This window comes from Phallusia mammillata, chromosome 6, assembly GCF_965637545.1.
Source record: "Phallusia mammillata chromosome 6, kaPhaMamm4.hap1.1, whole genome shotgun sequence".
NCBI lineage: Eukaryota > Metazoa > Chordata > Ascidiacea > Phlebobranchia > Ascidiidae > Phallusia > Phallusia mammillata.
The window spans coordinates 25,789,275-25,807,799 of record NC_137257.1 but is presented as its reverse complement, the minus strand read 5'-3'; the positions used below and the strand labels follow the sequence as shown (position 1 = coordinate 25,807,799).

The 18,525-nt window shown below is 36.5% G+C and overlaps 1 protein-coding gene across 1 annotated transcript in view; it reads left to right on the top strand.

Moving 5' to 3' along the window:
* Positions 1 to 150: 150 nt before the first annotated feature.
* The window catches only part of LOC145232100 (uncharacterized), a 129,856-nt gene continuing 111,481 nt past the window's right edge, over positions 151 to 18,525 (top strand). Inside the window, exons 1-4 of the mRNA XM_080096612.1 lie at positions 151 to 1,068; positions 1,252 to 1,948; positions 2,392 to 2,472; positions 2,758 to 2,811. Of these exons, the coding sequence (XP_079952738.1) occupies positions 1,015 to 1,068; positions 1,252 to 1,948; positions 2,392 to 2,472; positions 2,758 to 2,811 (886 nt within the window). The 5' untranslated portion in view covers positions 151 to 1,014. The remainder of the gene's footprint in view (positions 1,069 to 1,251; positions 1,949 to 2,391; positions 2,473 to 2,757; positions 2,812 to 18,525) is intronic.

The following is an 18,525-nucleotide window of genomic DNA, read 5'->3' as shown; positions in this document are numbered from 1 at the left end:
TCGAAAACAACATATGGGCTCATTCATTCCATTCCGATAGTTAATTACGTTCCGACTATTCATTGAATAAGTTTTGGCCCTAATCATTATATTCCTACCATTCCGTAAATTCATCATTCCGTAAATTAGTGTAATCGTGATGGTGTACACGAGCCAGAGTCCTGGATTGTGCGTAGCCGGGTTTTGCCAATATTTGCCGGAGTCAAACCGGAACCGGAGTTTTACGTTTATCAAATGTGCAGAAGCCGGATCCGGAGTTCATGTTTCTTCCATTATTGCTTCGTTGAAACAACAATTGTTTGTTACATCGGAGTATCATCAGAAGTCGGAGTCTAATTTTGCGCCTTTTTTCAGAAGCCGGAGTGAAGTCAAAGACATCTTCTCGGACCCGGACCGGGTTCGGTGTCTAAAAAAATCAGGCTTTGTACTTTGTAGGCTACACTGCTGTACCTCTGGTGGTGATGTTAAAAATGTCAACAATACGACAATTAATTCAAGCTGTTTAGTGACCCCTGACCACAAGTTCAAAGCATGAAGAAATTTTCTCGTTATTTCCGTAAAATAGTGGTTCCTGTCCCTGACTTCCTGTTATTTGTATGTGCGATAAAATGAATTTGAAGTCAGAAGATTATGATTTATGTCGGAAATAGTGATATATTGTATTTTATTTAACTTAAAAAACAAGCAAAAAAAGAAATTTAGAATTTTTGGGTTCAGATGTTTTATGATAGAACAGCAAAATCAAATGTGACAGACATATTTTGTTCGAATGTTTTTTTGGCTTGTATTAATTAAATCAGTATATTATTTAGTGTTACCGCTAGTATGAGTTACACAAACTGTAAAAAACTTGTTGTCAACTAAATCTTTTTGTTTTTACTTTTAGCTTTTTTTGTGATTTCACTTAAATGTTTAAAAGTGTTTTGGTTTCACCCACTGTTGACTTCTTCTATGTAAAGTGGCAGATCCAGGAATACTAGGCCTGGATCTGCCAAGTGGATTGTTTTGCATTTAATGGAGCGGAATGACACTGAAAGTGGTGTTCAACATTGCGATGACCAAATCCAGGTTAATTGTGCATTAAAATATTGTCTTAAATGCCTTTCCTTTTGGTTAAATTTGAATTTAGGATGGTTTTTACTGTTTTTGTTTTTTTCTTATAAGCTTCAGAAGCAGTCACAATATTATTCCAGAGTTTCAAATCAAGTCAAGTGAAATAATAATCCATGTTTAAATTTGCTTTGATCTCAGAATGCTTCAACAAGTGGACAATACTTGGCGTCTACCAGCAATCCTAGCCAACCATTCCAACTCCAACAGCCAGATACTTCATTGAACTTCCACCAACCTCAAAACCCAAACATCTTTTATTATCCCAACCAAGCTGTTCCTCCACCCCAACAAACAGGTGCAAGGAATCAGTTTGATGCTGCAGCTGTGAGAGGAAATATTTCACATTCTCAGCAATTTCGACATCAGACATCATGGAACACTCGTCCCACCTACTCTTATGCAAACCAGCAACATTATGCTGCAGTGAATCCAGCTGAAATGGGAATACAGCCATATGTCAATCAACAAGCATATTCACACCAGGCCAATTTTCAGTTAAATGTCCAACAGTATTCCGCAGTTAACCCAGGTCCAAGTGGTTTGCAGCAAAACCACAATCTGCCTCATTATTACCCCCAGCCATTTTCTCAAACATGGTGGAACCAACCAACACCTGTGCAGAATCCATACTCACTGGAAATACATCATAATGTTAGCTATCCATCTATAACATACCAACAATCTGACAATCCGGCTCTAAGTGGAACAAATCCATGCGGCACCGCACATCATAACTTTGCCCAACAAATCGAAACATCGGTTGCAGCACAACCAACTGCAACACGGAATATTTCCCATGAAAGGCAACAACAAGCTCCTCAGCACCCCCAAGCAGGTAAAGTCATATGTAACGAAATTGGTTTAATTCATAAGGAGTGTGTCAGTTTAATTCATGTCTAGTCTTTTCGGTGCACTAGAACCAGCACCAGCCCATGTTTTTGTGAAAACTTGATTTACTATCATAAATAGCATCCTTAGTTATAAACAAAAAAGAGTATGACATAAGTGACGAATCAAAATTGAAGTTAAAAGGCAATCTAATTGTTGAATAAACTTATTTATTGATTCCAGAATCATTTGCTGTTCCATAGCAATCCCACAACATTTTTAAACTTTTGTATTTTGAACTATGGAAATGTTTGTTTCCAAGTTAGTATCAATTTTGCTACAAAAACAAAAAGATTTAACTTGCTTGTTATTATGCTCCCCATTATGGTAAATGTGTGTTAAACGGGTCAACATTTTGTTTTATGTTAACTTGTCATATTATCTACACAGAGCCATCAGGAACAACAGTTGAGCCTCACATCAGTGGTGTTTTCCACAATCCTACCTTTAACATTTCTGGACGCGACACAAGTAAGTTTATTCTAGGTGGAAGTGTGAAACGTTTTCATATGTGCTGCTTAGCACAAAGGAAAGGTTTATGTGGTGTAATAGTACTATAAAGACAACCAGACATCTGTCACTTGTGTTTGTGGTCTGCTTAGGGTTCGTGGTGTCATGGGGTTTTAATTGTTGAAGACAAGACACTGTCTTACTGAAAACCATATCAAAAGCTCATTAAATGATCATTGGATTACAGCACTGTGAGAGGCTACTTGAGGATTAGGAAAATGCAATTGAATTATATGAATTGTTTAGATACAACTGGAACAACTTCGCAACCACCAAGAACTGATGACAGATCCTATATTGGTGAGTTAAAACAAAGCAATCTTTAAAAATGTTGTGTGGTGAGTTAAATCAGTTTTTGTAGTGGGTTACTCATTTAGTATGTAAAATTTTGACTAAAATCGGCCAACTCTTCAACTTTACAGCCCCTAATATGTATTGAAGTGCATGTGCCCCTGCACAATGAAACCGTCTGAAATTAACTCCATCCTATTAATGTTACAAATACACTTGATGGAGACATTTACTGAAATAACTTTGTTGCGAACAAAAAGTGTGGCCAGCAAAAATTTAATGGACTTTGATCTTGTTTTTTTTGTTTATTTTTCAGATTTACAACCGGTTAAAAATAATTTAAAAAAGTCAGCTGTAGATCGATGCTCGTCGAAAAACTTTCTGAAATTAACAAAACAGAAAATTGAGATTTGTCCGATGGAAATAACAGACAAACCAAGCAGAAAAATTCAACCAGCTGAATATAAGATACCCAGGAAACAGAGAAAACTTGCGAAATCATCAAAAAACTGGGAAGAGGAGGGACATTATTACAGAAGAAAAGATTATGAGAAGATTGATTTTAGAGATAAAAATAAAGTTTCAGTTGAAAGTTTATTTCATTTAGCTGAACATCAAGCTCTTGAAAATGTTGCACATAAGTGTCAAGGAAATGTGGTTGCCCTGATTGGACAGCCAGGAATCGGAAAAACAACACTTTCCAAAGTTATTACTGAGAATATTCTCCAGGATAAGATGAAAAACATAACAAATATTGATTGGGTATTTTACACTTCTGTCAAAAATATTAACTTTCAAAAACCAGTAACATTAGTTGATTTTCTGTTGAAAAATTCCTTGGATTCTATGACATACACAGATTTGTGTGAAAAAGGGTATTCAGAAAAAAAGATTTTTTCAGAGATTAAATCAAAAAATGTGTTCATTGCTTTTGATGGCCTTGATGAAGCTTCAACAGAATGGGATTTAGAGTACAAAGGTGGTTTAAACTTGCATGAAAAAAACAACCCCCTGCTATACTTGTTTGGTCTTATGAATGGAGACATACTACCTGAGGCAAAAAAGCTTTTCACATCTCGACAAAACCATTTTTTCTCTATTAATAAAAATCATCGACCCATATTTGTGGCTGAAGTTTTGGGTTTAAACTCAAAATCTCAAGAGAGTTTGTGTAAACAGATTTGCCTTGACCATAAAGATGAAGTGTGGAAAATCATCGAAAGCAACCCAAATTTATCTTACTCATGCTATGTGCCAGTTAAATGTGTGTTTATTACATTTTCTGTTTGGAAAAGTCTTAAGGTGGATTCAAGTGAAAGATTTCACTCCCTAACTCATATTTTTGCGCAAGGATTTAAATATTATTTTGCTGATGGATTTGTAAAAGGAAATAAAGATGAAAAATACATGGACAAAATTGCTCAATTGGCATGGAATGGATTTAAGCAAAAAAAATCTGTGTTTGAGAAGCAAGATCTGGACAATGTGGGGATTGACATTAAAACTTTTACTGACATACTTTCGGCTTTTGTAGAAGAAAATTGGGGAATAAAAATTCTTGACTGTGACATAAAGAGCAATTTTTCACACTTAATTTGGCAAGAATATTTTGCTGCTTGTTACCTTGTTTACTTTTTAAGTGTTAATGCTTTTCGTAAATTGATTCCTAAGTTTAAAAGTGACAGATGGGAGGTAGTTGCCAAGTTTGTGTTTGGTCTTTTCAACTCTGATGTCAGCAAAGTTGGCAATAGTTGTTTTTTGAACACAAATCAAAATGAACAAGAATATCTGGCTAAGAAAACTGAATTGCTGAAACTTGCTTGTGATGAGATGAAAGTAAGAGTAAAAAACACTGAAGAAGACATCTTCTACATATGACTGACAATTCCTTGCTTTAGTGCTGGACACCAACACTTCCCTCAAGCTGATGCTCTTTCAACTTCAGGTTGGGCTTGGACATTTACAAAGCTCCCGGAAAAGTTTTAAGTAAGTGAAAATGTTTCACAGATTTCGTTTTTGTGTGGTAAAGTAGTTGGTGTTGAAGTATTTTCATACCACATTAATTTGTTTTTTTAACTAAAATCTTGGCAGATTTGTTATAAAGCATTTATTGTGGCATGTGACAGACTTCATCTCCATTACTGCACTGCATGTAACATATACAGGCTCATGTGATAATTTTTTATCTAGTGCCATCACTAGGTGAATGTTAGGTGTTAGTGTTTTTCATTTCCTAATTAAAAAATATGTTTATTATGGGCCCCCTTCCCTGAAGGGGACACATATTGATTTTACTCAAAATGTTTTGGTTTTTTTCTTCTTCCCAAAGTTTGTCCGACTCGTTTTTCCATCAAATCCTTGATGGATTTGTATGAAATGTACACAGATGGTAGATGTAGTTTTGTAGATGTGCATCCCACTTTGTTTTTGTTAATAACCCCAGTATTTACTCCGCTAGCCCCCTAAAATGGGTATTTTTTCCCCAAAGTTTGTCCTACTCATTTTTCCATCAAATGTTTGATGGATTTGGCTGAAATTTACACAGATGGTAGATGTAGTTATGTAGATGTGCATCCCACTTTGTTTTTGTTGATAACCCCAGTATTTACCCCGCTAGCCCCTTAAAATATTTTTTTCCCCGAAGTTTGTCTGACTCGTTTTGCCATCAAATGCTTGATGGATGTGGCTGAAACTTATACAGATGGTAGATATAGTTATGTAGATGTGCACCCCACTTTGTTTTTGTTGATAACCCCAGTATTTACCCTGATAGTCCCTTAAAAGGGATGAGTTCGTAAACAATGTCAGAATTGACTAAAATTTGGATAGCTTGTAAAGTATGCCAATTATCGTTATTGCGCCATTGCAGTTCGGGGATAGTTAACAGCCCTTTGACGTCAGAAACATCAACGGTTGTTGCTCAAAACACCTCTAGTGGTTGAAATTTTAAACGTTGGCAAAATGGACTGAAATTTTGCAGTACTATTGATTGAGTCATTGTGGTTTCCTGCTTTTAAGTTTGTGTGTGTTGAACCTCCATTAGTTATCCTACTAGCCCCCTCAAATGAGTTTTTTAATTCAAATAGTTTTTACTCCATATAGCATATTTAATATGCACGGTACCAATCACTGGCTAAAACAACTTTCTTGTGTTCACAAACTTGTTGGTTCTAATCCCATCTCATTCTGTTATGTTTCTTTAAGCAGGGAAACTAAGCAGCATTGCTCCAACCCAGTGAAATCTGATGGGTTGAACTAAATCAACAACAGCCCAAGTTTAAAAAACTGAAATCAAAAATGATTTAACGTACTTGCAATGAAACAGACAACTCGAGGGCTCACTCAAAGTGAGGATGGCGTACTCACGCGTTGCCTTTCCGTTGGAGATAAAAATGACACCAACAAAGTATATATTTGTACATCTACAGTGGAAAGATTATTTGGACCAAACACTTAGAGACTACGATTCTGTATCCAGGCTGTTTCGTTACTTAACACCAAATAATGAACATTTCCTGTCTAACGCTCGTGTTAACTCTGGTAAGTATTTGTGTAAATTTCTGTGTAAGTTTCAAACTGTTTTATATGATTAAGCCAAGTAACGTAAACGTGGCTACATCAGAGTTCAGAAACCTATAATATGCAATTTGCCAAGCTAATTATGTGATTTCATGCTTAAGGTACGACTTCTGAATACTTCAACAGATGCCATTTCAAACTGCTGGAATGCGGCTGGCAACATTACAACCCAGACGTTGTAATCAACTATTTTAGATTTCAAGGCTACATGTTATATGTGGAAAGGATAGAATCTTTAATGGAGAAAACTCGAAAAGTTTTTATTGGTTTACGTTTTTGCGATCTTTTCGTCATAAGTACTGGTTTTTCACTACCCCACCTGCTACAGTTCACTTTCTTTACGTTCGTTGCTTGTTCCAATCAGTGTCTTTTTAGCCGCGTTTGACCAACTGTTTTAAACTTTCTGGAGCCTTTTAACAACAACAAAAAACGTGTTGTAAACAAAAGCTTCCATATTTTTTTTTTTATTTCGTGCGGTTGTTTTAACTCGAATTATTTCATTATACAAAAGCACTTTTTATGAAGAATGATTTTTTTACGTTTTCTTGTGTTTTTCATTAATCGATTGTTTTTATGCTTTTTATGGAGATTTTTTCAGAATGCGTCGGCCCGTTTTGTAGACAATTTTAGTTCCTTCATGTGGCATTTTGTCGCGTCCTGTGTGGTCACCCAAACCGAGTTGGCTACAAAAATAATAGTGTTTCTGATTATATATTAGCAAAGATAGAAAATGAGAATCGCACCAAACGTATTGTCTTTTTTGCGGGTTAGGAGAATTAAAATGCTTGATGTTTTTCACATTTTGCTCATTTTTAACAGGACAAGCACAACAATAATATCAGTTGGCAAAACCTAAAGCGGGGGTCCGGCAAACTTTTTTGAGATGTAGCCAAAATCAAAGTTAGTGATTTCTTAGCGATAAGCAGTATTTATTTTTAAGGTGGCTGTACACAGGATCCGTCGACGTGTATACACAGAATGCGAACCATGTGTTTTGTCCGAAAACGGACGTTAACGCAAGGCCATCCGAACAAATAGAACATGTTCTATTTTTTCGGACGTACGCATGCGATTTTCGGTGTAGTGATAGTGCAAAACTGAGAGATATTTCTAGATTGGTTGATCAGTACCAATTGTTTTGATCAAATCACAAGACTAGAAGACCTCTTGTTTCTAATAATAGATAGAAGTGAAGTAATATGCGAGGTTTGTTTTTAATTCGGCAAAAAGACAGGCTTCGAACTCGACTTGAATGCAGAACAACAGATGGCGTTTTATCGGTTTTGGAGTGTCGGTTATGAATTTTCGACGGCGAATTAAGTGCTGCTTCCCCGTTGCTACAAGCTCTTGTTTTATAAAGCTTGTGTTTAGGAGACAACTCTGCAAGTCATTTTATGGAGTACCCCTGGCGTTATAAAGTTCATGTCGGTGAACATTAATTTCAAAATACGCGTATTAATAAGTGAAAAATATTTATTTTTTCAAAAGTGTGCGCGTGTATGTACATATTAGTGTTGTTACGAACGATATCCAATACACTATTTAACTCAACTTAATTATTGCATTAATAGAAAGTCACTGCGTATACATTTGTGCGCAAATAGAGTATAGCTAAGGATTTAGATCTAGAAAGTGGTCGGTCGCTACACCTATTGTCTCAACTTTCGAAAACAACATATATGGGCTCATTCATTCCATTCCGATAGTTAATTACGTTCCGACTATTCACCAAATAAGTTGTGGCCCTATTCATTCTTTTCTTAGTATTCCGTGAATTAGTGTAATCGTGGTCAGAGGTGTATACGATCCGGAGTATTGGATTGTCCCGGGGCGGATTTTGCCAATATTTGCCGGAGTTTACGTTTTGTCAGATCTGCAGAAGCCGGATCCGCACTTTATTTTTCTTTCATTATTGCTTCGTTAAAACAACAATCGTTTGTTACATCGGAGTATTTTCAGGAGTCGGAGTCTAATTTTGCGCATTCATCAGGAGCAGGGCTGCCACTGAGATTTTTCAGATATCCCAAGGTTCCTTCACTAAAAATCCCAAGGTTTGTCACAAAATCCCAAGATAGCGAAAACATGGCAGATACACAGTTTAAATCCTAGCTGGCGCAGGCAACATAATCTTTATAGTTACTCCAGGTCCCAGCCATCACGTACCTTTGAAAAGACGCTAAGAAATACCAGAAAAATGCAAAAGAAAAAATATTTTTTGTGTACATTTTTTTACTGGCACATGATATATCGAAAGCCTGTAGTACTGGCCTAACTCACTAGTTTTGACAGGGAAGTTCAATCAACTTACACGGCTTCGAACATAAAATTGATGAAGCACTGTCACGCAAATCGTTAGATAAAAAGATGATTTTTGCAAAAGGATCATTTTTGTTTGCAAGAATAGTATTAATTGAATCTTAAATGATTAAATGAATAATTTCAAAAAATCCCAAGTTTTAAAAAGTTTTTCCCAAGATCCCAAGCTCAGCACTGAAATCCCAAGATCTTGGGAAAAATACCAAGGAGTGGCAACCCTGATCAGGAGTCGAAGTCTAAATAATCAGACTCGGTACCTCTGGTGGTGATGTTAAAATCGTCAACAATACGGCGCTTAATTTAAGCTGTTTAGTGACCCCTGACCACAAGTTCAAAGCATGAAGAAATTTTCTTGATATTTGCGTGAAATAGTGGTTCCTGTATTTTTGTATGTGCGATAAAATGAATTTGAAGTCAGAAGATTATGATTTATGTCGGAAATAGTGATATATTGTATTTTATTTAACATAAATAAACAAGAAAAAAAAAATTTAGAAATTTTTGGTTTAGATTTTTTATGGTTGAATGATTAGCGACAATTCATGCATATTATTTCAAGCGGTTAATAATGTTTTTCTTTGTAGAAAGGGTATTCCCCTATCTGCTACGCTCAATCGCACACATTTTTCCACTTGGTCAGTCAGTCGTTGCAAAACCCACCACACCGAGACAAGTGAGGTGGTTCCTGTTCCTGTTTGCCTGTCTATACGGTTAGCAATGTAATATAGAATGGCCGGCCCTCATTTAAACCGATTATCAACTTAGGGTATTCAATATAAATGCGCAAATATACCATGTTATTTTATAGTGGCTTGTTTGTTTTAGTTGGTTCAGCAAGTGTTTGAAACAAGACTTGAATAACAATCTCAAGTTTAAACAAGCCAGGGTTTTGGAGTACTTATCTCTTTTACAACTTTTTCTACAACTTGTAAACATACATAACATTAGAATGATGCGAAAAGAACATGGACAAAAACTTTCAAGGTTTGGGTTGATATTGTCTACTTATATCAATTGTCTGGAATCTTACAAAATATATTAAGAGACCCAGAATTGTTTTGTTTTAAGTTTAGCTGCTCGTAAAAGTTTTAATTTATTAGGGTTTGTCAATTGTTGTCTGTCACATCACAAATACTTTTGAGACATTTGTTTGGTTTATCATGGAGCAAGGCAACAGAAAGGAAGATCATCAAAATGACCGAAATCAGGTGAATAGATTTGGTTTACAGTAATTATTATTTAAATAAAAAATACTTGTGTGTCGTTAACTATCCTGTTGATTCAACATATCCCTGCCATAGCTTGACATTTAACCTCAGCGATGTCCATGTTGAGGTACGCCGGGAATTTTTTAATGTTTTAAAATTTACACCGTTTATCTCTTAATATTTAGGAACACTGATGTTAATACCTATTTTGATAAAACCTGGACTACAAGTCTATAGAGCTCTTCTGGCAAAAGTATTTTTATTCCGACGTTTCGACGTCCTATACAGGTCATCTTCATCAGGGTAAATAACACTGAATGCGACTAGAACAGTGCACGATAAACAAAGGAAAAAAGAATGAAACACAAGCACGTCACAACGCAACGAAAACACCGCGCGATAACGAATGATTGGGCCTCTAATCTTTGAGCAGGTGCCTGGACTACAAGTTAAGTGAGTTTTCCATCTGCATTTTACATGATATATACAGGGGACCACGGGTTCTAAGGAAGGGTTGAGAACCACTGCTATAAGTGTTTAAGCTAGCTGATTCGGTATGCTACCTTCAATGGCCATGGCATACTGAGTTGAGCATCACAATGCCACTGAACAATCACCAACCTAGAAAAAAATGATGGTGGGGTCGTAGGGCCCCTACATGCTAACCACCCATATTAGGAACGAGGGTGGGGTTCCACAAGAAAAGAAACCCTGCCTGATAGTATTAAGCACTGGAAGGAAGAGCACACACACACACACAAAATGAAATTCTACATTATTAGTTTTCTATGAACTAATATTTATTTTTTATTTTTAATTGGAAAAATGGCATTATTTTAGTACTGTGGTTTATATATTAGTGTGCCATGATCACTGTTCTGCATGAACACTTCAGGACTGATCCCAGTAACAAATGTTTATTCATCTTAATTATGGGTCCCCTTTCCTGAAGGCGACACATATTGTTTTTGGTCCGTATTTTTATGGGTCCCCTTCCCTGAAGAGGACACATATTGTTTTTGTCCGTATTTTTTTTTCTGTCTAACGCTGGTTTGTAACGCTGGTTTGGTAAAGAAAGAGTGCTTTAAATTTATTCAAATTTGGACATATGTTAGTTATTAATCTAACCTTGATCCTCCAGAAGTTTGACCCCGAATTACCCAGCAGGTCACCCACAGGCCCCCGAAACGCAAACATTTTAACTCTGGTTTGTAATGCTCGATTGGTAAAGAATGAGTGCTTCAAATTTATTCAAATTTGGACATATGTTAGTTATTAATCCAACCTTGATCCTCCAGAAGTTTGACCCCGAATTACCCAGTGGTTCACCCAAAGGCCCCCAAAACGTAAAATTTTTAACGCTGGTTTGTAACGCTGGTTTGGTGAAGAAAAAGTGCTTCAAATTTATTCAAATTTGGACATATGTTAGTTATTAATCCAAACTTGATCCTCCAGAAATTTAACCCTGAATTACCCAGCGGTTTACCCACAGGCCTCCAAAACGTAAAATTTTTAACGCTGGTTTTTATCGCTCGTGTGGTAAAGGAGTGCTTCAAATTTATTCAAATTTGGACATATGTTAGTTATCAATCTGAACTTGATCCTCTAGAAGTTTGACCCTAAATGACCCAGCGGTTCACTCACAGGCCCCGAAACGTAAATGTTTGTAACACTCGTTTGGTCAAGAAAGACACTGTAGGCAGAAGTACCAAGAGAGTAACTTACTGGTTTAAAATAGCGGGAGGGCTCAGCTTGACGTCGAACAGACGTTTTACGAGACGTCGTTTCGGTGATTAGAAATCAGCTGTTGTGCATTGCAATGCTATGTCGTTTTATTAAGTTACCACGCACATTTTTAGTTTTGGCAAAGGTTTTACACCTATGACGTGATTTAAACCTAATAAGCGTGCTTTGGTTTTGTACATGTCAAGCAAAACCTTGTCAATCAAAGTAAAGCTGAAAAAAATAAACTTGACTTTTTTGCAAAATAAATGTTTTTTAAATGCTCGTTGCCAGGTTGGCCGCCGCATGATCACGGGCTACTTAAGGTCAACTAGTAGGTATTACAAACACAGTTCAGAACTTTCTTTCGTCATAACGTAGCGGTTTTTGACAATCAAGTTAGGAATCAATACTCAAGGCATGTATAAATTAGGCTTAACAGTATTGTAAAACACTAAGGATGTTGTGCTATTAAAAGCATTTGAAAGTGCTATTGTCAAGCAGTCATTTGGCCATTTCATCCGGCCCGCAAACACATTTTTGGTTTGCCAAATCGTATTGATAACTTTGTAACATTCAAAAATTAATCTACTCCTTACGAAAGTTTTCCTGTCGCGATATGTAGAATTGATATTACCTATAGTTTCATAGAATTACGACGCCCAAGACTGATCCAAATTGGTTTGTTACGTCACAAACAAGACTACAAGTGTTAATTGTGCACAAATAATTGCCTAATTTTGTTACTTGTGACATAATATACAAGCATTGCTCGTAGGATGAGACCAACTGTACAATTTAACAGTCGCATTACCAGATTTTAAATAGGATTGTAGAAAGACCATCTCTTGCCCCCCTATAAAAGTCGGCGCGAGGGTTTGGAAAGACAGCACTGGGGCATGCAAACTATTCGGCCCGCGCGAATCATTATTAAACTTATCCGGACCGCAGTGAAAAAAGTTTGGTGACCCCTGCTCTAGGTCAATGGTACTCGTTTTGCGAAACAAAGTTAAATGAAAAACAATTTGTTATATATACACTTGTAGCAAGTTGCTATTTAATTTAAAGTGTCTGTAACATAACTGTTACAGCTTTCTAAAAAATGTGTTTAAAACCCGACCTTGGACAACAATATCTGGGCCAAAGCAAGAGATTAAATTAGAGTATTTGTTACGTTTTTTTAGTGTTTTTGTAATTACATGACAACAATAGTGCAAAAAGAATACAAACAAATTTTTTTTATTGTTGGGTTAATGCTTTCTAAAAATTTGTTTTAAGAATCTAAAAATCACCGCAACATTTCTTCACCGTAAATCCGCACAAACACGCGTGTGGGGACCCATTAGTTTTTGTTTACAAAAACAATCATATATGTAGATCAAATGATGTGTATAGTAAATTGGTAAATATCGTATAGAATATATAAAATGGAAGTATATCAGAAAGCCACTCTTCTAGTTGATACTGGTCCCACTGGCAATCCCTATCGTTTTACTCATTGTTCTTTCCAACCATATCAAATTATCACACTCTATTTATACTGTTTCCAATTTGCTTGTACACATTTATAAATTGCCGAGTAGTCTGGCATTAATTATGGGTCCCCTTCCCTGAAGGGGACACATTTTGATTTTACTCAATTTTTTCTTTTTCTTTTTTTTCTTCTTTTTTTTTTTTTCTTCCCTCAAGTTTGTCCACCCCACTTTGCCAAGAAATGTTTGATGGATTTGGATGAAATTTTCACAGATGGTAGATATGGTTATAGCCCCAGTGTTTACCCCACTAGCCCCCTAAAATGGGTAAATTTTGAACAATGTCCAAATTGGATGAAATTTGGACAGTTTGTTCATTGTGCCATTTTAGGGCATCGTTTGTTGTGTTTTACCCTGTAGCCCCAATATTTACCCCACTAGCCCCCTAAAATGGGTGATTTTTTGAAAAATGTCCGAATTGGATGAAATTTGGACAGTTTGTACATTGTGCCATTTTAGGGCATCGTTTGTTGTGTTTTACCCTGTAGCCCCAATATTTACCCCACTAGCCCCTTAAAATGGGTGATTTTTTAAACAATGTCCGAATTGGATGACATTTGGACAGTTTGTTCATTGTGCCATTTTAGGGCATCGTTTGTTGTGTTTTACCCTGTAGCCCCAATATTTACCCCACTAGTCCCCTAAATGGGTGATTTTTTAAACAATGTCCGATTTGGATGAAATTTGGACAGTTTGTTCATTGTGCCATTTTAGGGCATCGTTTGTTGTGTTTCACCATGTAGCCCAATATTTACTGCTTAAGCCACCTATTGTTTATAAAACGTCCGATTTGGATGAATTTTTGATAGTTTTTTGAATTTGGCATTTGTAGCTGTTGAATATTGTGTTTCACCCTGCAGCCCTAATATTTACCCTACCAACCCCCCAAAATGGGTGAATTAATCAACAATACATTTTGACAGTTTGTATAATATGCCATTTTGAGATGTCAGTGTTTTATGCTATTTAGGCACACAAACTTATAAAAATGTCTCAATTGCATGAGATTTGGACAGTTTGTACTTTACATAACTTGTTTTTTTAAGTAACACTACCAATCACTGTGTTTGACTTTACAACACCCTTTCTTATGGTTGTCTGTTTACAACTTTGCGGTTTTGGGGACCCATGGGTTTCTGCCTGCAGAAACAAATCAAGATTATAAAAAATGTTGGCTAATATGGGACCCAATATAAATAAATATAGAGAATATATTACAGTTTGCAGAATAGTTTGTAGTGTATATGCTACAGTAAAATGTGCTAAGCCACCCTTCTAGTTTTATTTACTGTTTTTAGAATGCTTCAACAAGTGGACAATACTTGGCATCCACCAGCAATCCTAACCAACCAATTCAACATCAAGAATCTCCATTAAGCTTCCACCAACTTCAAAACCCAACCAACAGTCCATATCTAAACCAAGCTGTTCCTCCACCCCATCAAACAGGTGCAAGGAATCAGTTTAATGCTGCAGTTGTGAGAGGAAATATTTCACATTCTCAGCAATCTCGACATCAGACATCATGGAACACTCGTCCCACCCACTCTTATGCAAACCAGCAACAATATACTGCATTGAATCCTCATGTTGGAGCACAACAAGGTATTGGTGCTGCACTTTAATGTGATATTTTTAACACTGGTGCTAATCGGGAAGCAGACTGCCTCCCCAGTATTAACGTCGCCAACTATGTGATGAACAAGTTTTGCCTTTGTCAACTAAATTATGCAAATTAAGTCCAATTTTTTTCCCATTTTAAAGTCCAACAATATGTTTTTAAAATATTTAGAGCAACCATTGGACTTAACAACAATAAATTTATTATCAAAGGCTAATACTAAACAACGACTGGATCAACAAAGTAAGTGATTATATTTACCTTCAAGATGTTTTACCTGTCAGTAAATTTGGTTAACAGCACCATTAGTTGTTGGTTAACAACAACTAATGGTAGTTATGGGTCCGCATCCCTGAACGGCACAAAAATTGTTTCATTCATTTTTTCTGCTTACAACAGCTCAAAAACAGCACTAAAATGACTTAGTAACATAAAAACACGTTTCTATTTTATCATTTTTATTATCCGGGGCCTTTAGTTCAGTCACATTTCAGTGGAAATAAATTCAACAACTCTCCCAAGGCTGCTGGGGACATTAGTAAGTTTTGTTTAAATAGTTTTTTTAACTTCTCTTACTGAGAAACCAAACATTGCATCCTTGTAAAGGTTTTATGTTAACTTGTTATATTATCCTCACAGAGCCATCAGGAACAACAGTTGAGCCTCACATCAGTGGTGTTTTCCACAATTCTACTTTTAACATTGCTGGACATGACACAAGTAAGTTAATTCTATATTTACTGGTTGAACAAAAAAGGAAAGTTATGATATACGCCTGGCAACAGCACTATTTTTTCATCAAGTTTAATTTAGTTGACCAGTTTTGTTTATTGGTTTATCAGTGCTTGCTTGGTTATCTGCAACTTGGTGAAATGGCATTCGTTCACCATTTACCTGATGAGCAGTTTTATATGGTGAATGATTTCCTATTGACATGTGCTCTTTCTAACGCAGTGGTTCTCAGACTTTTTTATTATTTTTTAAAACAGTCCCTTTGTAATTATATCCTGGGCCCGCGGTCCTTTAGCCTTAATGTATATTTCAGAAAAACGAAAGTTGATTGCAGGGTTTTAGCTAGTTATGCAAAATTGCGCATAATAATAATCTAAAGCAGGGGTTCTTAAACTTTTTCGGTCGTGCCCTACTTGACAGTATTTATTTAATCTCACGCCCCCCTAAAAATATTAGCACTGATGATGTTTGTCTTGTTTTTCGAAAACAACATACACGGTAGGTCCGCTTTAAGCTACTGTCAAGTTAGTTCCGAACGTTGGAAATGGCCACTTCAACACTGATAAGTTACGAAAAAGAAGGCTTTTGCGCGCACAGAGCCACGTTACCAGTATTCTTGTAAAGTACGCATATGTCGCCCGACGCCTCGACATTGTTGATGCACTGAAAGTCAAGGCAATCTCTGATGCGAAATTAAGAACAAGTAAAAAATGTACCGCCGACGAAATAGCACAGGGGCCACCAAACTACGGCCTGTGAGGTCATTTCATCCGGCTCGCGACCCAATTTTTGGTTTTTGGATATCTTGGCGCCCATATAAAAATCGCCTCGTGGGCTGGACATCCATTTCACAGTAATGAAGAGTTTACTTCAATTTCCAAACAATAAGTTCGAAATCAGTGCCGACATTATTCCTATGCATTCATTTACAATTGTTTGCAGGCGAAAACTCAGCAGCCAGATTGTGCTGCGCCCCCCTTGTGAATCCCTCACCCCCCAGTTTAAGAACCTCTGATCTAAAGACAGCTTGTGAAATAGACAAGATTAAAACATTATGATTGTGGGTGAACAATTGTATTTTTGGTAGTTATCATGCAATAAAGGCTAGCAATGGAGACAGTCCATTCTCAATTCTACCTTGATTTAAACTTATTCAGTGGCACAAACTTTCGCCAAATAAGATTATAGAATTGCTTCAACCTTTTCGCAGTCCTCTTAAAATTGCCCCACGGACCCCTAAAGGACGGCGGACCCTGTGTTATGAACCGCTGTTCTAATGGTTATACTACAAGCAGGCAAAAAGCAAGCGACAAAAGCGATATGAAAAAACATAAATTAACGCCAATCTGCACTCTGCACAAACGTCCTTTTGTTGTAGATATAGGTCAAGCGCACTGAAAGTGTTAGACATCAACATTTAAAAAAATACAGGGGTTCATTTATACATTAGTTGAAACCTACATCTTTTTTCTAATGTCCTGAAAGTCAAATAATACTGGTTCATTATGGGCCCCCTTCTCTGAAGAGGACACTTGTTGTTTTTGTCTATACTTTTTTTCTTTTTTTTCTGTCTAATGCGAATTTGTTCCCACGTTTTGGTCAAGAAAGAATGGTTCAAACTTTTTCAAATGTACACACATTACAGATATTGAAATAGGCTATTGCTGCCAGGCATACTGTATAACAAAGTATTGCTCATCCAGCAGTTTTTATTATAAATAATCGACGTTTCGACGTCCTATACAAGACGCCTTCATCAGGATAATGAAGGCGTCTTGTATAGGACGTCGAAACGTCGATTATTTATAATAAAAACTGCTGGATGAGCAATACTTTGTTATTACAGATATTGGTCTTAAGATGGTCCATGTGAATTTTGACCCCGTTTGACCCCTCGGTTCACCCACAGTCCCCCAAAACGTAAAATTTTTAAACGGCTATACTTGCTACAGCAGATGATTCTGGAGTTTCATACTTTTTTGATTGGTACATTGCAGCGTATTAAGTATTTTGTAACTTGAAGTTGTATATATCCATTTTCACCCCTTTGCCCCCAAATATTTGTTTGTTTGTTCACATGTTAATGAGGTCAGAAATACAAGACTTAACCTGTTGAAATTTTAAACAGCTGTGGATAGGGTGCTCCTTGTTGGCTGTTAAAAATTTCAGTGCAATCGGCTCAGTAATAGTAAAAGTATGTTTTTACATGCTGTCTTTTGTCAAATTTGCGCTCGCTCAGTGCACAACTAACGCAATGGGAGTGATTGACGATAGTGGCGCGTGGAAAACATGCCTCTGCTTCATGCATGAACGCAGTCGTCACTTGACCATTTTCTCACTGGTTGGAATTAAGATGTTACGATGTTATTTATATTGAGCTGTAAACGTTAATGTAGGTCAATTTATTTGTGTTTCGAAACGCAGAGCGACAACGCAGCATGATTTGTTACACCTGTGTAATGTGACTTCTCAAACTGAAAGCGTTAATAAAACTGTTTCAGAGCAGGTTTTGGACATAAAAAGCCCAGCAAAGCAATCATATTGTTGGTATGTAGAAACTTAACGGCAACAGGGAACGCTATGTGCGGATTAAAACTCATAATTCAACAAACAAAGGGCTGTGACTGTTACAAAACAAAAATTTATAAATATTTCTTTAATACGTCAAATGTCATCTGTGCAATTCAAATTCTTACCTAGCATATGCATGCGCCATTCATTCTGTTACGAACTCAAAATATATGTGTGTGGGGGACCCATTGGTTTTTGCTAGCAAAAACAATTATGATATAACAGGCCACAAAAGTATTGGTACCATACTTTTGTGGCCTGTTATATCATAATTGAATAATAAATATTGGTACAATTATAATGAATGGTGCGTAAATATGGCACAGTTTCTGTAAAATGGAATATATAGGAAAACCACTATTCCAGTTTAACAGTGATTGTGCCCTATTTTTACTGTTACCAAATCGCATATACACATGTGTGGGGACCCATTAGATTATGC